This window comes from Nannobrachium achirus (assembly GCF_963921795.1).
Source record: "Nannobrachium achirus genome assembly, chromosome: 8".
NCBI classification, from domain to species: Eukaryota; Metazoa; Chordata; class Actinopteri; order Myctophiformes; family Myctophidae; genus Nannobrachium; species Nannobrachium achirus.
The window spans coordinates 48,023,580-48,049,689 of record NC_137817.1 but is presented as its reverse complement, the minus strand read 5'-3'; the positions used below and the strand labels follow the sequence as shown (position 1 = coordinate 48,049,689).

At 43.3% G+C, this 26,110-nt stretch overlaps 1 protein-coding gene across 1 annotated transcript in view; it reads right to left on the bottom strand.

The window, feature by feature from the left end:
- ryr1b (ryanodine receptor 1b (skeletal)) overlaps positions 1–19,948 on the bottom strand; it is a gene marked incomplete at both ends in the record, with an annotated part of 160,502 nt that extends 140,554 nt beyond the window's left edge. Inside the window, one exon of the mRNA XM_080730859.1 lies at positions 19,901–19,948. Coding sequence (XP_080586985.1) covers positions 19,901–19,948 — 48 coding nt within the window. The remainder of the gene's footprint in view (positions 1–19,900) is intronic.
- Positions 19,949–26,110: the final 6,162 nt, after the last annotated feature.

The window sequence follows — 26,110 nt, the reverse complement described above, 5'->3', positions numbered from 1 at the left end:
GAGAGAGAGAGAGACAGAGAGAGAGAGAGAGAGAGAGAGAGAGGGGGAGAGGGATCTCTCCTGTCTCAGTCGTGCTATGCAACCTTAAAAAAGCAAAACAGCCTTCGGAACAATAGCTATGCTCCCAGTAATGTGCACCATTTTTCACTTGCTTCCTTCCTCGCACCTGACTGAATGCAGACCGAGACTGTTCTAAAAGCGGGGAACGGCTGTGGACTGGAGCAAAGCCGGCTGCCATGTCGTGGCGGGGGTGATAATAAGAATCTAAATCGGTCTGAATTGGGCTGAACGCGGCTGAACTGGGCTGTGTGACGGCTGTGTTTTGAGGACAGTGAGAACAGAGTCACGGCGCGGCCCCCCGATAAGGAGATGGGACTGGGGCTTGAGGGGGGCTAAAAGAGGGACACAGTGACTCACTGCTCTGAGACGAACCCGGCGATCGGATGACACTTGCAGGCCTGCAGACCAAACGATACACGTTACATGCATCACATGACATCCCATCTTGTTCATAGGAATATCTACACACACACACACAACCGACACGGTCTCACACTGCTGCAGACTGCTGCTGGCTCCAGTTAAAAGTCCCTCGACAGTTGAATCACTTTAACCCTAGTGTCCCTGTCCTGGGCATGATGTCATAACAGGCGTACATTCAGCCAAAACCGGCAGAAATAGCTGATAGCGGATTGGCTATTTTAAGTGGTAAGGTAAAAATCACACCCAGTGTGAAGTGAGCGGTGCTATTTATGAGTTAATTTCATTACGTGAAGCTTGGCCAATGTGACCCTGGCCAGACGTAAAAACAGACACCAATTGACCAATGAGAGTCCGGACAGACACAGGACAAACAGACCGAGGCAGATGTAGGAGCGGTTAGCACCGCTCCAAAAGGAGGGGGCCAAGTACAGACCCCTGGGGTGCCCTGTATACCGTATAGGGTTTAAGTGGTTTAAGACAGGACAGAGCTATGGATCTCACAGATTCTCATATGGATTTTGGGCCAATTTTCTGTTGAAAATACATCCGTCGTGTCAAGCAAAAGCCCTATCAAGTCTGGTCCAGCAGGAATACAACTGCTAGCTTCCACCTACCTGTTGTCCCAGGTTTAAATACGTCCCCAGACAGCAACACAGCTAGAGTGGAAACCAGCAGGTCTCCCTGTGTCTCAAGCACTGAGCTAAGAGATGAAGTTATCTGTCACCCTGACACTGCCAACCATAGACCTTCTTTCTTGTTGTTTCTTGTTAATAATACTATGATCTCTGGGCCCTGAATACTAATGACCCCATTTTGAGAACACATTTAGTCCAAAACAAGTACAGCTGTAGTAGGTAGGGTCTAGAGGTGGACAACGCTTTGATTGTGTTCATGGTTTGTAAACATTGGCAGCTGAAGACATATTTTGCCCCATTGTGAAGACCAAAAACGACTCACAGATTGGTTTATTCAACACAAGCTGTAATTAATACTGGTGATGTAGTAGCTGTAACTACATACATTTAAGTTATGGTCAGTGGTGGACTATGGGGCTCTAAGCCGTGACATAATTTTGTAGTCAGGTGCCAAGCAGATTTATTGTCAATATGGGCAGTGCTGTGTCCCTCGCTATTTCAACAGATCCGAGACAAAAATAAAGACTGAAGTATAATTCTACCACTATCCTGTCAACAAGAAAGAGAAGAAAAATTAGCTTATAGTAAAAAGATTCACAGGCCTCTTGGCACCAGAATTTGTCCGCCGCCTACAAAATGATGTCAGACTTAAGAGGCCCATAAGTACTTGAGTCAGTATAGAAGTATAGATACTCCTGGTCAAATATTACTCAACTACAAGCGAATGTTGCTCAGTACTTGAGTTAAAAAGTACCGGAGTACTTGATTTTAAAAATACTTAAGTATTCAAAACAACATATTTCAAAGTAATACAATTACAAATTATCTTTAATATCAATGCCTTGCTGTATTAACAAAATATTACCAGAAACATCAATAATAGTGAAAATAGCAGATCTACAGTTTCACAGCGTGTCACATCGGGGCACCTTCTGGGCCTCATTCACTAAGCTGTTTGTAAATGTCCGACAATATCAGTGGATAAAGGGGTGTGTAATGTGTATATCTCAAATCTGACATGCGATTCGTGAAAGGAGGTGCAGAGCCTTGATTTGTGCGGATCACAGCTGTATCTGTTGATGAATCTGCGGATGTACGGAAATCACAGGCGGGCTCCGGTGTGCCTCATTTAAGACCATAAAAGTTAATCTGATATAGTCAATATTATAAATGAATAGCGTGACATTGGAGTTGGCATGAGACATGAAACTGTGGCCACACTTGCAGAAATGGCAAACAAGCTGAGGGACCTAATAATTCAGCTCTAAATACGTCAATTGAAAATAAATAAAGCAGTACATCATTTGACATATTTTTTCTTTTCTTTTATATGTGATGACAATGTTGAGCACAATATTTTATTTTGCACTTTGCATTTTCTATTGTCACTTGAAATATGGCATAAGTGGTTCATGTAAGTCAAAAGTACAATAATTGTCTTTGATGTGTAATGAAGTAAAGTACTCAATTAAGTACTGTACAACTAAGGGTACTGTATAAGTATGTATGTATATCTGGTAATGCTTGTCAAATATGGAAGCTTTAAACACATACATTTAAGTTGTAATAGTTCCCAACGGCAGCTTGTTAAAACTGCTGAAATTACATAAGATTCTGCTGCCAAATATAGATAGACCTTGTCAGAGGAATTGCGTTGCTAGGGAACAGTTTGGGTCTAGTAGTCATTTTTATTTATTATATAAGAAATAAACCTGGACCCACTTAGAATACTCATTATGTCAAGTATGAAAAGGTAGAAGATCAATGTAAGCCAGGCGAAGGTAATTAAAGTGACCGATGGCTTCACAATTCATAGTTAGGAATCGAATGAACCCTGTAACGGGTCTGTACCTCCGAGAATGTACAAACGTACACTCAGCAAAGTTAACACAGAGGATTTTGCAGTGCAGTTTGGGGTCCCAGAGATTAATAATAATAATACTTATTATCATTATTATTATATTATTCCTTATAATCATCCTCATCATCAAATGTGGGTCTGTGGCATAATGCATTGTGATTGATTAAAAGGTTGGAAGTCACAGATCTGGGGTGAATAATGACATAATGTCATGCGCCGAGTAGCGCAAAACAGACTATACTAATGACTTTGTCATACAATGGCCGAAAATAGCAGCTCTACAAGCTCACAGCGGGTCGGCATGCACTGCATTGTGAGCTTGTAGATTAGGCTTCAGTGTGCGACACCAGCACGCAACTAAGTATACATCAGGCTCAAAGTGCAGAGTAACTGTAAAGTGCATGTCATCAGATAAGAGTACAAACATCATCCCCCTCTGACCATGTGAAAAGCTTGTGGAGGAGACCTGACAAACCTCTCAAACCCAGGGGCTTAACTCCCCCTCATATTAATAGAAGCAGCCTAATGACATGTTGGTGGGGGCCTCCTGCTTGATTCTCAGCCATCCACAACTATTGTATAAGCTGCTAATTTTATACAATGACGCAGACAAGACAATGTAAAGCAATCTGCAGGGGACGCCAGGAGGTGTGGGGTATCACAGAACCACGCACTGACCCAGTGAACTTGTTGTACCTGGGTGCCAGACAATGTTCTACATAGTGTTAGGGCTGTTAACGCTCGCATCAAGTTGGCAGGTGTAGCTTAACAGCTGCACCTCATTAGAAGTTGGCATTTTCTGTGCAGAGCCAATCAGAAGGTTTGTAAACAAACTACTAGACCGATGCCCGCTGGGCACAAAGGTCTACTCGGAAATGATGCTAGTCGGGAACAATGCAAGTTGTGAATGCATGCTTCCCATTGTAACCATATAGAGATCTCTGTATATGTCTGTCCAGCTGTGTCCCTTTTATGCCCATTGTATTTACAGTATCTACCGGTATCTACAGTATCTAATGTCTATCTCTTCGCAATCTAACATAAAGTGTCCAGTACATTAGTACAAGTCTAGTTTGTCAACCTGCGAATATTTACAACATAAATATTTCTAAAAATCAATAATAATATCATGAGTGTTTTATTTGTTGTTCCAACAATAAGGTTAATGGATAATGCTGCCCCAATGTGACACTGCCAGCGTTATCCAGTCCAAGTCTTTTTGTTATTGTGGTGATGTCATGATGGTTTGACGTGTGGTACATAGAAATGCACTGGACAGTGCCGTCTATTCTAAAGCTTAAATCACAATTAACTTTGGTAGAGGGAATGGGAATGGGAATTGTGTTGTGTAGTTACTCTGCCATGATGTAACTCTTGCTCTATTGATTAAAGATTGATCATCCAAAACAGGCCCCAAAGTAGCACTTTTAGCAGTAGCACATAAACAAATGTGGAAAAAGTAGATTCTGCCAATGTATAAAATTACAAAACTCAATATAGTTACTCAACTAAAATGAATATATCAACTTTGTGTTGATTTTTCTATTGGAATTAAGAAGAACATCCGGTAGGTATATCCGTGACCTAATAACTGTGTTTGTTATTGTGTGAGTAAGAAATGAAGGTTTTGTATACATTGGCACTTTGCGTTTGTCTATGTGCTATTATAGGTGTGACACCTGTTTCACAGTGAAGTCAATGTGCAGACTATTTTGGATCATCAATCTTTAAATCAAGAGAGCAACTACTGAATATATTTCACCAATATTTGGAGTTACGATCAATCAAGGCAAAGTAACAACACAACATCTCAGCATCTCTCTGAGACAATTTCTAGTTTCAGTATTTGACTGAAAACACTTCATGTTTATAGAGTGTTACTTAGTATGTGCCAGCCACATAATCATGATTTATTAACACTTATGTTGCAATGATTTTTTCTCTTCAATGTCTCGCGTTGCCATGGTTACCATAGACTTCCATGTAATTGTGCAAGTGTGTAAAAAGTGCACGCCCATGCCTAGATGATGCACCACGTGTGTAGATGCTGTTCACAGCTTTCAAACAAAAAAATCTGCTTGGAAATCCGTTCAGGCATTCATGATTTATCAGCCATTATGTTTTCTTCAGATGTAAACAAACATGGCTGCCATGTTTGAAAGAATGGGTTGGTATGGGGGTTAAACATGCAATTTCGCGATCGCCATCATGCCTAATACATTTCTGGAGGTCCAAAAAAAATTTTTGAAAAAATTTTTTTTGAATTTTTTTTTTTTTTTTTTTTTTTTTTTTTCAAAAACGGCCCAAACTCGGGAAACTCGGGGTTGGCACAGCACTAGTACCAATACAAACTCGGGAAACTCGGGGTTGGCACCATATGTGTTAACATTTGTGCTCTCTCTCTCTCTCTCTCTCTCATATGCTTTGTGTTCATGACAGAGTTAAACTGCAACTGCACTCTGTCGAGGTGCCAACTTTCCCCTTGTGTACAAGTAGGCCATGTATAGCCTACTTGTGCGCCAGCTCAAGTAGGCTCACCCCTGGCGATGCCAGTGACATCACCACTGGCATCACCCGGAATGCTGGTCCCTCATTGGCAGTTAATGATGACGTTGCCAGATATGCTGGTCTCTGATTAGGCTACGGGCTTAAACACACACAGCTACCTACATACATACGCAGCCGAACGCGGTACTTGCGCGCTCTGCTGGCGCAAGTAATTACCACTCAGGACTTCACAGGGTAAAGCCCCTGACCTTTGGCCTGATGCCACGGTGATCAGAGTGTTGCTGATGCGGGCCAACCCTCCCTGTCTGGGACATCGATCAGACCAGCACAGCAGACGCAGACAAAGCCGAGGGAAAGCACCTTGTCCGCCGTGTGGGCGGAGGAGACAGATGGGCTGATGGAGAACACGCAAGGGGGGAGGAGGGGAGATTTCCTTCTCTGGAGTAGGTTCCATGTGGGTCCATCCATCTTTACACTTTCTCAGTGAACCGCACAAGCCCTATGTATAGGCCTGTCACAATTATAACACAATCGTCTAATCGCAATTATTTTGTCATAATCGTCATAATCGTTTCCATGTTGAAAACATTTCATATATTTAAAAAAAATTACAAAAATAGTGGAAATAGCAGATCTACAATCTCACAACGAGGTATAGGTTTAAGTAGTTTAAGGGTAAGGTAGCGTTCAAAACCCATTATTGGGTGTTTTAAATACGTACAGAACATACAAGAACATCTTAGCCACCAAACTAAAAACATGTGACACAAGACAATGACTCAACAAGGATGAGGCGCATTTGTCTGAAGGAAGCCCCCCAAAAGAATACTGTTTACTCTTATACCCTTATACATAAGATGCAACAATATAAGCACAACCTCGAACCTTGATCATTCTAGACACTACAATCAATGAGACAAAAAGTCTGTGACTGTGACTGCTGTAGCATCTTGTTCAAGGATACAAGATGGACACAATATTGGCTATAGTGGGGACGGAACCTGTGACATTTAATTACACTGACCTCTCTGGTCTAATCTACAGTACTTGACCGCACAGGTCTGCCCTGAGCAAAAATCCAATTGTGGCAACCAAGGGCACCAAATCAAAACCACTACAACACCACTGGTTATATAATACACACGGACGGTCGTGTTAGGCCTGCTTTTGGCCATTTTCTATCATGGATGAGGCCAGAAACTGTAATTCCCTCTGGACATCTGGGGCTGGTAAAAAAAAGAAGATGTAATCATCATTATCACTGCAAATCAGACAGATCATTTCTCTCTCTCTCTCTCTCTCTCTCTCTCTCTCTCTCTCTCTCTCTCTCACGTTCACACAAGAGGGCAATACACAGCATTACAAAGATGGAATGATTTTGCACGTACTGTATGAGAAGGTCATATGCAAGCTGTGCGACACCAAGTTGGCCTATGCCACAAATCAACAACCATTGCACACACATTTGAAGATGAAGCATCCAACAGAGATGCGTAATCAGACCTCACAAGAGCTGCCCACAGCGCTAATCACAAAGGTGGGTACATGGAATACATGATCCTGTGAAAAAGGTTACCACTCAAATTGAAAAGCTCTACGAGGAGACTGTACAAGAGCATAGGCGTTCCACCCTGCCTCAAGCCAAATTCAGGCTGGTACGGTGCATCACAGGAGCGGAGACTGGTAGGTATGAAGAAGGCAGGCATCTGACATGTTCATCAGGTCATGACCTGGCATCATGCCTGGGCACCTAGGCTGGTAATCCAGCGAATCCCGATCCCAACAGCCTTTGCTGCGTGTCACCCCTCCCATCTCTTTCCCCATGTCCTGTCAGTCTACTGCAAATCTATCAATTAAGGCAAAAACGGCCCAAAAATATATAAAAAGAAAAGAGGAAAATAAATGCTTTCTCCAGTGCCTTCCTTCTCCATTGAGACTGGACAAGACATCTGCAAAAGTTTAATCAACTGTCCCAAAGCTGGCTTTTTATCACCATGACCTGTGAGAGTATTTTGATTTACGTCTGAGCCAATCAATGTTATCAAGGATTATTCTGAAGTGCCAGTTTTTGTGGAGTAGCCTTTCATTGCTCATTATACGGAAGAAAATGTGTTCTAACAAACTAATGGCGCAAAACCAAGACAGCTTATTTTGCACGCACGCAGTGTCATAATCGATCTGTTCAGTCCTCCTTTAAACTGCCTCAAAAGATAATTAGTAAATTCATCAACCAACACATTCCTGGACACAAAAACATGCTGCTAATGGCCCACGTGAAGAGAACCACTCACACGTATTGCAATGGGAAGCTGACACCTTTAAAGTGAAAACAGAGAAGGTTTAAAAACGAATTTGTGCCGTACTCAATAAGCCTACTTAATTAAGTGTAACAGTAGGTCAGCGCAATATAAGGACTGTGCAATATGATATTAACCTTTGACTTGTCACTCGTGGGATTATGTCATATCAATTATCCTATATACTGTGTGTCTATCACTCTATAAGAGATGAAAATTAGGTCTTTTAGAGATAAACGTCTTTTCAGTTGGAAGCATCAATGTGGAATTTGAATAGATTCTATTCCAGCTACATGCGTGAAATAATACTGAAAGAAACACATAAGCACAGTATACAGTATAGTATTTCCTGATCTTTAAAAGTCAGTGTTTCTCAACCAGCAGGATGCCCTATTATAGGTCATGATTGGCCTCAGTACCCAGGCTTTTATTTTAATTCGCGTTTGGCTCAAAAAGAAAAGCCTAAGCTAAGCTGTTGACATTTCAGGCATAGGAAGTGGGAGTCAACCTTCCATTTTCCAACCAACCAGTCCGTTCAGACAAGTCATGATCTGACACGAAAATAAATGTGTATTAGGCCTACATCCTGTCCTATTCCTTGGTATGCATGGTCACATTCATTCATGGTCATGGTGTGAAACCCGCTTGGAACCTCTAATTCAACCGTCCGTCCGTCCGTCCGTCCGTCCGTCCGTCCGTCCGTCCGTCCGTCCGTCCGTCCATCTGTCCGTCCGTCCGTCCGTCCGTCCGTCCATTACATCCATTCACCCATCGAATAAAATGTCTGTCTGTGTGTGTGTGTGTGTGTGTGTGTGTGTGTGTGTGTGTGTGTGTGTGTGTGTGTGTGTGTGTGTGTGTGTGTGTGTGCGCGCGTACAAGTTTTACTTTACTTGTGAGCACCAAACAATAGTAATATTTAAAAAGACTACCCCACTCCTTTGGAGTATTTTTAGAAACGGTATAAATTTGCACATACTGTACATGCATTTACCCAACTTAATGATTAGGAGCAGTGAGCTATTAGCACAGCAATCAGGGAGCAGTTGGGAGTTAAGTGTCTTACTCAGGGGCAAACCAGGGGCCGGGGGGCTCGCGACTACTGCATACGACGTGCATGTGTGTGTTTATGCACTCTAGTTGAGGCTCTGAACAGCACAAACGCAATCTCAAGCTGTCTCTTCTTATTCCCTGCATCTTCCCTTAACTTCTCTTTCTCGATGTCTGGCTCATTCTCACACCACAGAATAATAGAATAGAAAGACATGGGGGGGTGCTGTTGCATGGTGGGAAATCCTCTATATGCGTGAGCAACTTGACTTGTCAATCCTTTTGTCTTTTTTTTTTCCTTTAAAGTTTTCCAGTTGAGAAGATTCACACCTCGTGATTTTGCTTACTCTGCTTTCCATTTATTCTTCCTCCTTCCCTCTTTCCTTCTTTCTTCCTCCACTGCCCCCCCCCCCCCCCTCACCCACCCCCTCCCCAACAACTCCTCTCCTTCTATTTTAAGGGGTTGCACCTGTTACTCTCACATTCCCTGCTTCTGCTGACCAGCAGATAGTCGGAGCCCTCTCTTGCTATGGGCCAACATAGACTCTCTGCAACAGGACCAGACATGACCACTGACCAATAAGCAGAGCTGGACAGTAGCCGCAATTTAATGTCGTTGCTATCGGGAAGAATATTGTAACTTTTTGTGTTTTTTTAATTTATTTTTTTCATTGTGGGTGCCGCTGTGGCACAAGTCCAGGTGTGCCTCGTTGTGACACGGTTTGAGCTTGTAGATCGGCTTTTCCCCCTCACAATAGGGATGCTGTGGTTAAACGTCAAGTAGAAAGTTCTTTTCAATCTGTCCTAATGGAAACGGATATTCTAAGTTTTCCTAAGTTGTGACATACTGCTGTATCTTGGGGGGAAAGATTTACATATTTACGTACCGTAATATGACATAAATGTGAAGTTTCTATAAAGTATAAATGTAATTCAGGGGTGCCTAGGATGAATAAGTTATTTGCAGGGCTGACCTGAGACAAAAAAGTTTGAAAACCACTGATTATGCCCTACTTGATCATACCACACTACAGAGTCACACAAAAGTATTTTCTGCAAGCTCGAAACTACCTTACTTTGTCCACCACTGGGCCCATGTATACTTTTCAGTAAAAATCTCACTACCTAATCAGAATGCCTACCAGCCAAATAGTGTGTCTGTGCACCTGCTCGCAATTCTAGTAATTCCGCGTCCAGCAGTTGTTCAATTGCCTAAAAAACATAATACAAAAATCCATAATGCTTCTGCCTCGCTGACCATCTACTTTTCCACCTTCAGATCTGTCTCTACTTCTCATAATCACAAAATGTTTACAAATTCTCCCCAAATATTGGCCTGTAGGCGGTGCAGGGTGTGAGAAGTACTGATTTAGAAGGTCTTAATGGGTTAAAACTAAGGACACGTCACTTGTCAAAACAGTATTCCAGGAAGGCCTGTTGAGCCTTGATCACTGCACAGACTCTGCATATTCTCTCCCCCCTGGTGCAGTACTCTGTCTTTATTTATAAGGTCGCCAGGACTGCTCGCATCTTATTTATATGATATATTTATATAACACTGAAATGCCACGTCCGTCTCAGCAAGTTCAAAGCCACGCATGGAGCCCAGGAGGGCAGACCACCGGGGGTTGTATAGAAGCTGTCCGTCTACAACAGGGGTCTTCAACGTTTTCAGGCCAAGGACCCCTTAGTTGAGAGAGAGATGAAGCAGGGACCCCCACAACCTTATCATAGATTCCATATACGGTAGTTTCATCGTTTGACAGCACAATCATCAGTGTATTTTGGATTCATGTTAATGTGGGTTTTCAGATATTTAACCACTTGAACCGTAAATACTTAATAAACTTGACCTTTCACTGTACTTAGTCTGCTCTTTTCCCCCTCCAAAGCTCTTAGCCAAAAATAGCAGATCTACAAGCTCACAACGCCTCGCAGTTATTTTTTTTTTCTTTCTACCAAACACCAAGAGATTTCAATAATCTATACCCATTTAGACCCGGAATTATTTTATACTTTAGCTATTGAAACATAGCAGATATACAAGGAGATCTGCAAGTCTGCTATTTTTGAAAAGTCGTGAAAAAAATATGTGCAAATCTTCAAATATATTTTTTTAAAAGCAAACATTTGTAACTCAAATATTTGCTCCCGAGGGGGTCCCTGATACATAATATGATACAAAAATATTCAAAGACTTGCACAAAATGTTCAAGATTTTTCAAAAATAGCAGATCTACAAGCTCGCAACGCGTTGTGAGCTTGTATATCTGCTATTTTTCAATAGCTAAAGCATAAAATAATGGTTAAAGTAATAATGCGTAATAATGCGTTCACGGTCTTAATAAAAAATCAGTCTCAATGGGAATGGAGCGTTTTTTTTTGTTTTTTGTTTTTGCAGAGATCCACAAATGGCAGCAAACCACTACATTCCCATTGAAATGCATTGGCAGAATCCGCCCTCATAGGTAGTCAAACCCTAAACCATTGGTTCCTATAAAGTGATCACAAGTTCCCAACATGATCATTGCATTTCAGCAATTCCAATATTCATTAGTCAAAATCGCTTTTTATTTCCAGACTCTCATGAGTCATATTTTACTACTGTACTGAGCACTCGCTTCAGGCTGTCGAGAGTCGAATTCTAAATTATGCAGATCCTACTGTAAACAGACTTAAATCCAGGTTGTTCATTTAACTCAGAGAAACCCTTACGCGTCAATTTTTATATTCTCAAACTGAAATTACTGCGCTCTGGATTTTGCTGTGTGATTGTAGACACAGGCATAATTGTCTTGCACGTTCCAGCCTGCCAAACATTAAACGTGTGCTGTCGCTTCAGGCAGCCACACTGAACCATTATGAACTATCATGAAGATTCAGAAGAAAGAAAGAGAGTGATTGTGTGGCGTAGGGGATAAAGTACCTGCCCACAGTTTACCACAACTCAAGGAAGACCTGTTTAATATCTCCCTAAAAAAGAATAAAAGAAGAAGACCATTACTGCGTCAAAGGTAATCAACAAACTGTACTATTCAAACTGGTAAACATCGGCTAAATTGTCAAATATGAATATTTTGGGGGTCACACAGCCTGAAAAGGTTGAGAACAGGTGAGCCATTAAGGTACAACAACAGCTGTGGCAAGCAGTGGGAGGAATTAATTGACACAAACTCGGGAGAAAAAAGGGGTCAAATGAATTGCCTACTCAAAAAATATATTTTTACGATAATGCTGTATGTTTCCAAATAATTGCCCGGGGACAAATAGCCGCCGTGCACCAAATACCTGCTGGGGGTCTGACACCCAGCAGAGCACAACCATGAGGTGCGCTCACCACTGGCATAACCAGGAATGCTGGTCCTTCATTGGCTCTTAATGATGACATTGCCGGAAATGCTGGCCGAACGCAATACTTTCGTGCTCTACTGGCACAAGTAATAAAGAGAACTGTATTTCTAATGTACCGGTATCTTCATGAGCCCAATGCATAGTGTCCCAACAGGAGGGAGAGATATGTCTCACTCCTTCCCACTGCTCTCTTTCTGCAGGGTTGTCCTCAACTAATGACATTCCTAGTTAATCTATTGGTTCAAGCTAATCTATTGGTACTTAACTTTCTTTAGCCCATTAAGACCGGGAAAGCATCCGTTTCATTTTAGGTTTGAACCGCTTGAAAATAACAGATATACAAGCTCATAGCGCGTCACTTATCATTTAAACAATCAATTAAATCAATTGCTTCAGTTAACTGTTGCACCCCTGGAGTGATGAGAGGACCACCCCTCTCTTACCCCCGTCTTGTGTACCTAAGGGACCACCTGTTTATTGTGTTAAACTGCTGTGGTGTCCGGGGGCACAGTGGCAGTCAGCTGAGGGCAGGCCAACAGGTGTGTGTGTGTGTGTGTGTGTGTGTGTGTGTGTGTGTGTGTGTGTGTGTGTGTGTGTGTGTGTGTGTGTGTAGACGTGTTCATCTCCTTGGCTCAGCACTTCTAAAGCCGTGGGCTTTTCTTTGCACCCCTCCACAACCTGCTGTCATGTGCTGTCATCTCTCCCTACTCCGCCCTAAAAGCCCCCGCCAGGTCCTGTGAGTGTACCAACACCCTGCTGGACACAGTCTGTCTGGCACGCAGCGCCACACGACTTTGGCTCTATTTGAGTCTATTGATGTTTAGTTTTTTACTGTATTTTTACTGTAACCTTACTGTATGCCTGTATGAGTTATAGGATGTCTGAATTTCCCTATCTGACATGCTGTTGAGTTCTCACATTCTGCCCGAACCCGACCCTACCCGACCAGACCCAGTGTTTTTTGGGCCGGCCAAGCCTAAGATGTATGCAAATTAGTCGGGCCAGTCCAGTTAGGGCCCAGTTCGGGTCGGGCCTTAATTTTCAGGCGTATATACTGTAGTTTGTGGGGGAAATTTTCCAGTTCTTCACAAGAGTTGTTTAAAGGTTGTCTTAGGGTCACAAGTTGTGAGCTTGTAGATCGGCTTTAGGCTTCGGGTGAAAAATGTTAAAATATCGTAAAAATTGCATTCATAAAATCGCTGTCCAAAAATGTTGATGTCCTCACAAGTATAGTGATAAAAAACGTGTGTGTGTGTGTGTGTGTGTGTGTGTGTGTGTGTGTGTGTGTGTGTGTGTGTGTGTGTTTGTGAGCCTATGAGAGAGAGAGAGACAGACAGACAGAGAAACAAAAGGGTGTAAGGGAGAGAGAGAGACAGACGGAGGGAAAGTAAAAGAAAGAGAGGTGTCTGCATTTCTTCACATCATCAGAAAGTGTCTGTGCACCAGATTCATCTACTCTCTACTGCATCAATTACACCCTCCACCCCAATCGCACACAAACAATGCCCTGACGATAAAGCAAGACAATTGTGTATCGATTGTGTGTCTGTGCGTGTGTGTGTTTGTGAGGGGGGAGGGGAGACAGAGAGATTATATATATATTCGTTCTTGAGATAAAAGAATAGTTTGATTAGATAGATTCACCACATTGTACAACTTCATTATTTGCTATCCTTAAGCATACTTACTAAAGTGCCTACTGTGCTGTTATAGATGTACTATAATACTTTACCATGCTCTTTTCAATGCTGTACTATACTTTACTATACAGTATTACTATGCAATAACTTTAATGTTTTCTTCTTGTTTTTTTGCTCAGGAAAACCTTTCTATTATGTAATCAATCCCCATTCACACAGCCGACAGTTGGCTTGTGTGTATACAGAGAGACAACAGCCAATCCTATTATTTATACCAAACAACAAGCTGTCCCCATAGCGGCCTGGACAGTAACAATAGTGACAAAAAAACAACAACACACGGGTTCAACAACCAGGGCCAGGGTTGTCGACATGCGGCTCAAAAGTCACTGCTGGCTGCGGTCGTGTTCTCTTGAGCTACATGGATTTAATCTCAAACACATACACAGACATACTGTACAGCACGCACGCACACAGACATGCATGCACAATGCTCCCGATGGATGCAAGCAAGTAGGACACTGACTCTCCTCTCTCTCTGTCTCTTCTCTCTCTCTCTCTCTCTCTCTCTCTCTCTCTCTCTCTCTCTCTCTCTCTCTCCAGAGTGCGTGCACACACTTCTAGTGGCAAACTATAAAAAGAAAGTGCTGTTATAGGATGGAACCTGAACACCCCCGCGCTTCTCTCTGGATTCACGGCACTTAAAAAGCATTGTGAAACAATGACACAGCTTTTACGCAACCTCGCAGTTGGCATCGTCTTTGGGTTACCCATCCCCCGCACGCACACACACACACACACACACACACACAGCTTTTGGCTTTTGGTAACGCAAGCGAAACAAACAACGTGGGCTCACAAACAGACAGACAGACAGACCGCAGGGCACAGACAGACTGCAGGGTATGCCCACGCAACGCGTGCGTACATGAGGGGGGCGTTAAAGTGCAAGGTTTGCAGAGTCATTCAGAGTGCCGTGGGCCAACAGAACGCCTCCGTCTAGTGCTTGGTCAAAATTGTCATATGTGCGACTGTGCATTTTATCATACGCCTAGATCACGTTTCTCAACCAGTCCATCTAACTTAACCACTTAAACCCTCTTATACTCGATCAACTGGACCCGAGTCAGCTCTGTACTTGGACCTCTTTTTTACATCAAATCTCTTCGCCAAAACAGCCAATCTACAGGCCCACAACGTGTCACGTTGCAATGCGTTGTGAGAATGGTTAAGACAAATATTGAACACTAGTAGTGTGGGGAAAAAAGCTGGCAATGAAATAACAGTTAAGGACTTGATAGTTGTGCCCAGTGCCCACTGAAAATTGCTGATCTACAAGCTCACGACAACGTTGTGAGCTTGTAGATCTGCCGCTTCCGCTGTGCAACACAGGGCACGACAAGTATGAATCTGGCCTTTAGATCAGCAATGTTAAATATGGTTGAAACGTTAACAGACTGTTATGCATTCTTATATAGCCTACTAAGTACTGTGTGTGTATATATAGTTGTGGGGAGGTGGGGTGGGTGGGCCTTGAGGATTGCTAGAAATATGCTAATGGTCAAGACAGCTCCAACAAAGTTTGTGAGAGAACCCCTGGCCCAGCTCTACCTCCCTTGTTTGAATAAGAGGCAGGTGTAACAGATGGTGAGCATGACAGCTGGAGGCAGGTTGGAATAACCACCAGCCACAGCGCTAGCAGCAGAGCTCAGTCAGGGGCCTGCCCTGCTACGGACCGGAAAAACACAATTAAGCCTGAAACAATAACAGGAGCAGCCAGTTACAGACTATAAGCTCCATTTGGTATGTGAAAAAGAGATCGCTGAAAACTGGTGTTTTGCCCTTTCGCCAGTTGCCCAATTTTCATGTCTGCTATGGGGGAATTGGCGTCCATCTAACACAGTGGTTCTCGACCTTTTCAGGCCGCGACCCCCAAAATATTCATATTTTAACTGGGGACCCCCCACCGTGATGAGCACAGTTGAGGCATTACATTTTGTATAACACGGTTGGGTTCTATTGTGAACGCGAGGCGTTGTGAGCATGTAGATGGATTATTTTCAAAATTTCTGCCTTGAATATTTGACAATATGGCCAATGTTTATGTTTTTATTTCAGAGGTATTAAAATGGTCTTAAAAGTCCTTAAATTGTCACTTTAAAAATGTGCAGATACCCTTTATACACTTATACTGTATGTTGGTTTGTTTACTGTTGAGTGAGAAAACAATGTTGCACATTACGGTAATCATCTGGGGACCCCCCCCCCCCCCCCAAATAATTTTGGGGTCAGGTTGAGAACCACTGATCTAACAGAGTTAACAGGATCCTTTGCTGCTGCTGCTGCTGCTAATAAAATGTCAGTACACGGAAAAGGCTGACAGACGAACCCAAGAAAAATGTCCCCACACACACACACACACACACACACACACACACACACACACACACACACACACACACACACACACACACACACACACACACACACACACACACACACACACACACACACACACACACACACACACACACACACACACACACACACACACACACACACACACACACACACACACACACACACACACACGCTGCCCTGCTTGCCTGGAGGTTGGGAAATACGGCAATAATGCTGCTAGTCCTCTACTCTAGGAACAGACAGTCATTTCATATGATCACAGTGCACATTCCAGACATAGAATTGATCAGTATGAAATGCTTTTCCATTTCTATTATTATTAATAATGCATGATTCTACTCTGTATATTTATTCTGCTGTCGGGCAGAAACCTTGTATGTCCATCTTTCAACGTTTTTACCTTTTTTCGTAAATTAATGCCCTGCTTCGTTTTAGAAGTCACAACAAGAGTTTTTTTGCAAAGTAACTAAGTAAATGTACTCAAGTACTTTACTCAAGTACAATTCTGAGGTATTTTATACTTTACGGGGTATTTTCACATTGCAGACACATTGCATTCACACTACTTCATAACATCTCAGAGACAAATATTATACTTTTACTCCTCTATAATTATTTGAAAACTTTAGTGATTAGTTACTTTGTAGATTTTGATTATTATTACAAAACATTAACCCTATATACTTTTGGCCGTTTGAAAATATCAGATATTGTAGATCTACTATTTTCAAAAGATCTTTACACATTTGTATTTTATTATATTTGAAAATTTGAAATGATACATTCTGCATAATGAGTACTTTCTACTTTTGGTACTTTAAGTACATTTTGATACCAATTCTTTATTAGTAATTCATATTAATACTGATTGAATTGCAGACATGTTTGACACAAATCCGAGGGGAAAGACACACAGGGAAACATCTGAGCGTCATTACTATTATTACTGCTCGTCATCATCAGCTTCCAATGAATGATGCACTGACGTCTCTCTTGTTTCCCCTTTTGACACAGGCAGAATCCCAGAGCACGGGCCTACAAACACACACAACAACAACAACAACCAGGCACGTGCACACATAGACACCAAAGAGGGCTTGAGCCCCTGCCCTTTTACCTGTCTGTAAAAAGTGCCCTCTCCAGACCATGAATGCAGTTTTTACTCTGGTGAAAGAAATGCAAATGCCTTCTTTCCATGCCGTACCTGAAGGCAGCATTCAAGATCATTTCCTTGTCCAAACTCTCCTGAACTTGAATGCAGCACCTTATGTTGAAAGAATTGCCCTCACTGTGTAGAAATCCATGCTGTAAGTCACATCTCCAGTATTGACTTGATTATGCTTAGTGCTCAGTGTGGTATCAAGCACCGAAAATAGCCGACCTCCAAGCTCACAACGCGTCGCAGCGCGACGTGTTGTGAGCTTGGAGGTCTGCTATTTTCAATATTCTCACCAAAAGCCCTTTTAAAAATGTCAGCCCCTGCCTCACTAACATTCTATGCACGTCCCTGACAACAACAACATTGATTCTTGCTTGTGTGATAGATAGAGACACAGTTGTGATTATCGTGGCCTAAGCCCAGTCAGTACAGGCTTAAGAGGAAATTAGAAATCCTGTCCGTCATTAGCCCGGGGTGGGGTTCTGTTGTAGTACAGGTCTATTATTATTACACAGACAGATAGCCACTTTCGGTGTGTTAATTGGGCGATCAACCGCAGCACATTATTGTAAGAGTGTGATACAAAGGGGCGTAATGTCCTGATTTATACCCCATGATTGCATTGGCGCGCCGTGCACCAGAAATAGCGGATCGACAAGCTGACAACGCGTCGCGTCGTCGCGACATGTCGCTGATAGGTCTAAGTATGATCAAGCCTTTAGGCTGTGCATCGCCCCTGCCCCACTGCAAGCGTTCGGGATATTTCTCACTTTTGCATCCTCACTTCCAGGGACGTGCAGAGAATGTTAGAGAGGCAGGGGCTGAAATGTATGACAAGGGCCTTTTGGTGAAAATACTGTATCGAACATAGCAGACCTCCAAGCTCACAGCGCAACGCGTTGTGAGCTTGGAGGTCGGCTATTTTTGGTGCGTGCTACCACACTGAACTAAACATAATCAATTTCTTTCACCATAGTAAAAACTAGTTCATGGTCTGGAGAGGGTGCTTTTTACAGACGGGTAAAAGGCCAGGGGCTCAAGCCCCCTTTGATGTCTGTGTGTGCACGTGCCTGCTCACTTCTCTATCAATCTTCCTCTGCCCATCTCTCTCTCTCTCTCTCTCTTTCTCTCTCTCCATCTCCATCCCTGTCTATCTCTGTTTCAGCCTGGAGTTTTCCATTAGCTTCCCTAAAAGAGCCATGCATTGCATGCACGACTTCTTCAGACATCGTGTCTTGCTCTTTGAGAGTTGTGCGTCAATCACTGCTTGCGGCCCCTCAGCATGCAGGCCCTGGACAGCTGTCCCCCCCCCCCACACCCCCCCACACCCCCAGTCCAGTCCACAGGGCCCTTGGTAGCACCGTCTTCTCACCCACCCACCCCACATCGACAGGCTCTCCTTTCCCGAGGTAAAAATAGATAATGCTAACAGATGCACCAGCCCCTGTCTATCTACAGTACCCCCCCACCCCACACACACACACACACACACACACACACACACACACACACACAAACGCATGCACACACAAACGCATGCACACACACGCGCGCACGCACACACTGTCACCAACCGACTCCGAACATTCTAGAAAAAGTGGTGTAAATTAGGTTAAGGCCCAGAGACCCCGAGGTGAAAATTCTGAGAGGATCCCAACATTAGCGCTGTCACATCTCCGGACTAAAAGCTCTCTTAACAGCGTCCCCGCCACTCTCAGAGAGATTAAAAAAGGGATCAATTACCGAGTTTAAGGGGAGCGGAGCGCTGATAAAGCGGGTCACAGCACATTCGGGGCACGCCGGGCAAAAATAGTCCACTATATATACAGAACCACCGGGAGCTTGGCTTGGAGAACTGCAAGTGCAGACTGACTTAAATATCAGCACGGCCAGAATAGCAAAAGTGACAAAAATGAAGGCGTAGAGAGAGAGAGAGAGAAAGAAGAGAGAGAAGATAAGAGAGAAGAACTATAGGGAGTAATGAAGTTACTGTACAGAGCTGCTCAAGTTGCTTTTAGGGCAGCAACACCAGACTAGAGAGAATTAATAATAACCATGATAATATAATACACACAGGCAATCAAAAATGAACCGATGGACCGGTTCTAATTCTAGGGAATAAATCACTGCCTCCATCGATTCATCATTTCCCCATCCATAACTCTGATACAAACATTACCCCAAAACCCCTCTAATCACCCCCCCCCCCCCCACCCCACCCCCCCAAACATCCCAGGAGCAGTGGCTTAGGACAGGTTACCCCCACCCCCCAACACACGCACGCACGCACACACACGTTACACACACGTTACACACACGTTACACACACACACACACACACACACACACACACACACACACACACACACACACACACACACACACACACACACACACACACACACACACACACACACACACACACACACACACACACACACACACACACACACACACACACACACACACACACAGAATAAAAAGTAATCTGGACTCACCGTTCTCAGGAACTGAATCTCCTCCTCTCCCTCTCCTCCTTCCGCCATCCTGCGCTGGCGATTATTCGCAGCTCCTCAGGAGAAACAAGAACAATCCCTGTGATCTCCCTCTCTCTCTCTCTCTTCAGTCCGTTATGTCCTTCTACCTCTCTCGCCCCCCCTTTCCACACACGCACACCTCCACCTCCCTTTTCGTTCTTCTCGGTGCTTCCTCGTATCCCGGCTACGTGTCTTCCTCTCTCTCTCTCTCTCTCTCTCCACGCTACACCTCTCCTCTCTGTCTCTCTACCTCAAGCTCTCTCTAGAGTCTGTGCACGAGTGTGTGTGTGTGTGTGTGTGTGCGCTGGAGGACAGCCTGTGTGTCCAGCACCTCTCACAGTGTAAGAGAGAGTGAAAGGAAGAGCTGGGCTCTCCCCTGTCTCTCTGACACTCCACCCCTCCGACACCCCCCCCCCCCCCCAAACACACACACCCTTCAGATCCCACTTGCATCCCACACCAAGGGTGGGGCAGTGGTGGAAAAAGTACTCACATTCTTTACTTAAGTAAAAGTATCGATACTGCAATGTGGATTCTGTTACAAGTAAAAGTCCAGAATTCAAAATGTACTCTTGAGTAAAAGTATGAAAGTGCTGGCATCAAAATGTTTGAAAATAGCAGATCTATAAGCTCTTGTACAAGCTTACGTTGTGAGCTTGTAGACCGGCTATTTTTGAATAGCCATGCTATAAAATAGGGCTAAAAGTGGTTTATGTATGTTTTATAATATTATAATTTATATCAAGTAACTAGTAACTAAAGTTGTCAAATAAATGTAGTGGGGTAAAAGTACAATATTTGGATCGGAGATGTATAGTGGAGTAGAATTAAAAGTATTGGAAATTGGAAATACTCAAGTAAATTACAAATAGCTCAAAATTGTACTTAATTACATTACTTAAGTAAATGTACTTACTTAGTAGTACACCACTGAGGGTGGGGTCAGGCACATTATAACCAATTCACACCGCACCTATCACGCAGCCATGTTTGTATAAGTGGGCCACTCTTTCACATAGCCCCCATAACACCACCACCCCCTGCAACACACACACAAACGCACGCACACACACACACGCAAACACGCGCACAAACAGCACACACGCACGTCTCAGAGAAGCTATAAAAGGAAAGCGGCTGAGAACTCTCGAGAGGCGGCAGTGAAGCCACGCACAGAGGACCAAGCGTACGTACGTTCATGCACGGGCACACGTTATGTCTGCGTCTGTGCTCATTCCCTAGGTGTGCCTAGGGGTCTTCAACGTTTTCAGGCCAAGGACCCCTTAGTTGAGAGAGAGATGAAGCAGGGACCCCCACTACCTTTTCATAGATTCCATATAGTTTCATTGTTCGACAGCACAATCATCAGAGTATTTTGGATTCATGACCATTTGTGTTTTCATATGTTTAACCACTTGAATCTTCAATAATTAATAAACTTGACCTTTCACTCTGTATTTAGTCTGCTCTTTTTCCCCTCTACACCAAACCTCTTTGCTGAAAATAGCCGATCTACAAGCTGACAACGCTTGCAGGTTAATAAACCCTCCTATGCCGCAATAGCCTCTGAACGTACATCCAACATGTCCTGTAATGAATTTGCCTCCTTCAATGATAAAATTCAGAAAATGTAAAAAAAAGTACCGGTAGTTACTAATCAGTGACTCTATATCAGAAATAGGAGAGAGAATGAGGGATAGAGAGAGGTTGAGAGACTGACGGGGGGAGAAAGGCAGAGTGAGAGGGGGAGAGAGAGGGGGAGAGATGGGCGGGGGAAGAGCCCATTTCACCCAGATCGACGGGTAAGAAAGCAACTCATTGTCAGCACAATCACTGCTATGACAATGCGCAGCGTTTTCTACTTTTAAGATATTAAGATATGTGTCTAAACTAAAGTCTCTCAGTTGGCACAGAGAGGCACAACTGTAGACCATAGATCAATGATATCACAGGCAACCGTTATTAAAGACTAGGCTACAGGATCAAGATGTAGGATCAGTGATGAGCTTAGAGATCAAACAGAAGGGAGGTGCTATAATGCTTTATGTCAGGTGTCGCACAGCTGTGAAAAAAAACTACCAAATATTCGTCCCAGGGGATATAACATCACAGTGCTGTTCTATGACAAATGGTGTTAATTTAACTCTCTAAAGGTGTAGAAATTGACCCATGAGGGATGGACCTCTATGATAGGCACATGTGGACATGACTTTACGAGCAAAATGAGAAATCATACACAAAGGAATGGCATCTCCCTCGTGAAGCCTTCTTGAACAGTATAGGTGAAAATAAACTTGCAAGGCAAGTTGATTTGTAGTTAATTAAACATTTAAACAAGGCAATTCAAAGAGCCTTACAAGAAAGCATTAAGACAAAGTGCAAAATAAGCACATTAAAAGCTGACATTTTAATACTAAACAAACTGTTAAAGGTCACAGATAGTGCAGTACAATAAATGACTCTAAATTACAAAAAAAAGAAAAGATAGGGGCATATAGTATAACCTATAGTGGCTTTGATTTAAAGAACCAAGAGTTGTATCACAGTTGTATGGAAGAATGCTGCTTATATCATTTTCAGTTTTTACTGTAAAGCAGGTCTTTGTCAAATGACCTGTCTGTGATGCATGTGTTTTAGTCCTTGGACCATTCAGTGCTTTATAAACCAACAGTAGTATTTTGCCACACACTGATATGAAAAAAGTTGATCACTCCAGTTCTCAGATAGTTCCTGTGTGACAAAATATGTAATTCAAAATACTACTAAGCACTGAATGGTCCAAGGACCAAAACATATTTCTGATTGTGTGATGCATCACAGAGAGGTCATTTGGGAAAGATCTGCTTTGGACTAATGAGATGTCTGACTTATGGGCAGTCCCCCTGACTGTAACAGTGTCTTTACACGTTTCCCAAAAACAACCGACAGCTGCAGTTGATTCAGCACACTGCAGCTTGAATCCAAAGCCATGGCACCTACAGTCAGTGGGGTAAAGTAACACTGTACATTTACTCAAGTACTGAAGTAAACTTTTGAGGTATTACTTGTTTCACTATACTTCAGTATTTCCAATTGTCAATACTATTGTACTTTTACTCCACATACTCATGCATGTATAGGGCTGTCACAATTACTACATAATCGTCTAATCGCAATTATTTGACATAATCGCATAATCATTCCCATGTAAAAAAAAGAAATCATATTTTTTTTTAAAAAGTCAAAAATAGTGGAAATAGCAGCGTCGCATCATGACGCGTTGTGAGCTTGTAGATCAGCTATTTCCACTATCAATGTTCTTTTTTAAGTATAAAGTTGCCAAATATGTCAGTAATTGCGACCGTAGGTCGCAGTTACTTCTATACTATCCAAACCTCCACAGGCCGTCAGTCCGTCAGTCAGTCAGTCAGTCAGTCAGTCTGTCTGTCTGTCCCTCCGTCACGTCACTCGTCACACGTCACACGTCACACTTTCCCCCTACTCATATCTCCGCCACCGTTGGCCCGATCCATGCCAAAATTTCCACACAAACTCCTTGCCTGCCAAACTACAACCTCCAAGGACCCCCGGAGCTCCAGGGACCCCCAGATCCCTGGGGGACCCCCAGGTGTAAAAAATGACCAAATGTGCAAAAAAGACCAAATGACCACCCCAACGGGGCTGCACACGGGGAATTCCTGGGGACCACCGACACCTGGTGCTCAAGAACGGATGCAAAAGTGGTGGCGCCCCCAGTGGAGGACCCCCTCCACTGCAGCGCACATAAAATGCCGTAACTCGGCCTAGGAGCGACCGGGAGAGCCGGGGCCGGTACCTATTCGTCCGCTTCGGCGGCGCGGAGACCCCACCCCTCACTTCTCACATGGCCCTCTTCTAGCGCCACCATGAGGCCGATTCTTGCAAAACACATTCTTGGACACTGCTCCTACAATTTTGGCCCTAAAATCACGCAAATCGGTACACAGTATGTCTACACTCATGTCATCAACTTGGATCTGTCCCATATAGCGCCACCTTCAGGCCGATTTTTTAAAACACATTTTTGGACACTGCTCCTACAATTTTTGCCCTAAATCACGCAAATCGCTACACAGTATGTCTACACTCATCTCATCAACATGGATCTGTCCCATATAGTGCCACCTTCAGGCCGATTTTCTAAAACACATTTTTGGACACTGCTCCTACAATTTTTGCCCTAAAATCACGCAAATCGCTACACAGTATGTCTACACTCATGTCATCAACATGGATCTGTCCCATATAGCGCCACCATCAGGCCGATTTTTTCAAACACATTTTTGGACACTGCTCCTACAGATTTTGCCCTAAAATCACGCAAATCGGTACACAGTACGTCTACACTCATCTCATCAACATGGATCTGTCCCATTTAGCGCCACCTTCAGGCCGATTTTTTTAAACACATTTTTGGACACTGCTCCTACAATTTTTGCCCTAAAATCATGCAAATCGCACAGTATCTCTACAGTCATGTATTAACGCATCTGTCCCATCTAGCGCCACCATCAGGACGATTTTGGAAAGAGATTCTTTTTTGCCTATTTGTGGAGATAAGCGACCAACGGTCGCTTATCTCCCGATTAGGGAGTCTTACTGGTTTCTTTGTATATTTAGGTTATGTGTCATATCTACCATGTCCAACTTCAGTTCAAAGCCTAAAAGCCAAACAGAAATGTAATTGTCAATGACAAAAACGCAATTAAATCGTTTATCACAATTATTTGAGTGACAATTAATCGTCATGTAAAATGTCATAATCGTGACAGCCCTACGCATGTCTCTCTCTCCACTCTCATGAGGTCCCAGAAGTGGTGTTATCCACCAGACCAACCACCTGTCCCCAATTACCGCCCCCAATTAATTGTGGGGCGGCATAGCTTAGGGGTAGAGAAACCGTTATTAGAGCACGAAGGGTTCCCGAAGGGTTCCCATTTCGAATCCGGGCTCCCCCTGAGTTAATGTCGAAGGGTCCTTGGGCAAGACTCTGAACCCCACATTGCTCCCGGTGAGCAAGTTGGTGCCTTGCATGGTTTCCTCTGCCACCAGTGTATGAATGTGTGCGTGAATGGGTGAATGTAATACACAATCTCTGTAAAGCGCTTTGGATAAAAGCGCTATATAAATGCACCATTTACCTCCTCAAACCTCCAGACTAGGGATGGGCGATATTACATTTCTGGCTGATAACGATATAACAATTGCTGTTGTGGCCGATAACCGATATAAACCGATATTATCTCATTCTGTATATAAAAAAAGAATAATAACTTTCTGAAAAAGGCATACTGAATTTGTAAAAGCAATGCCTCTTTATTCCAAAACTAGGGATGCACTGTAATTGAAACAGCTTGAATGTAGTATTTTATTTAGATTATGTTCCAACTTGTTGACCCTTGAGCTTCTGCTTCTCTGGAAATTACTGATAGAATCTGCAGCCTTCATCATCACAATATTTTTATAAGAAATAAAGCATGTGAAGTTATATCATTGACAGTCTCTTATCCGAGCATTTTCACAAGCTACTGGAGACACTATAAACTCTTCAGTTTCTCTTCATTTCGTGCACAAGGGGCAGTGGCAGACCTTTGCTGCATGTCATTCCCTGACTCACTCCCCTGCCTCCTGTCTCTAGTCTAGACTATCAACACAGGTAAAACAAGCCCCCCCCCTCCCATCCCCCCTAAAGTATTCAATAATTCAAATTCAAATCAGATCCACTCTCCAAGTTGATTAAATATTCACAGACATTGACTCAGAAAGCTACCTCATTCCCTGTGCAATCTACCATCAAGGATAAGCTATGTGTCTATAGTGGCTCAGCCAGTTAGTGCACAGACCATTATGTTCCTTGCAAGTGGTCCGACCCAGGTTTGAATTCGATCCGTCTTGTCTTGCATATCGCTCCTCTCTCTGTCTTTCCTGACTCAAATGAAAAGACAATTAGGCTGTATGTTTTAAAGGTTTATTGTGACGTAGGTCGCATTTAGTATGAAAACCTGCAGATCATGTCCGTCCGTCACGCCTCATGTCACGCTATATATGGCCAAGATCCCTGATGTCATCAATATCAAGCCCATATCTGGGAATGCCCATATATGGACATATTGTGTCAGTCTCAGGTTAACCAGTGCATGTGGTTGTCGCGAC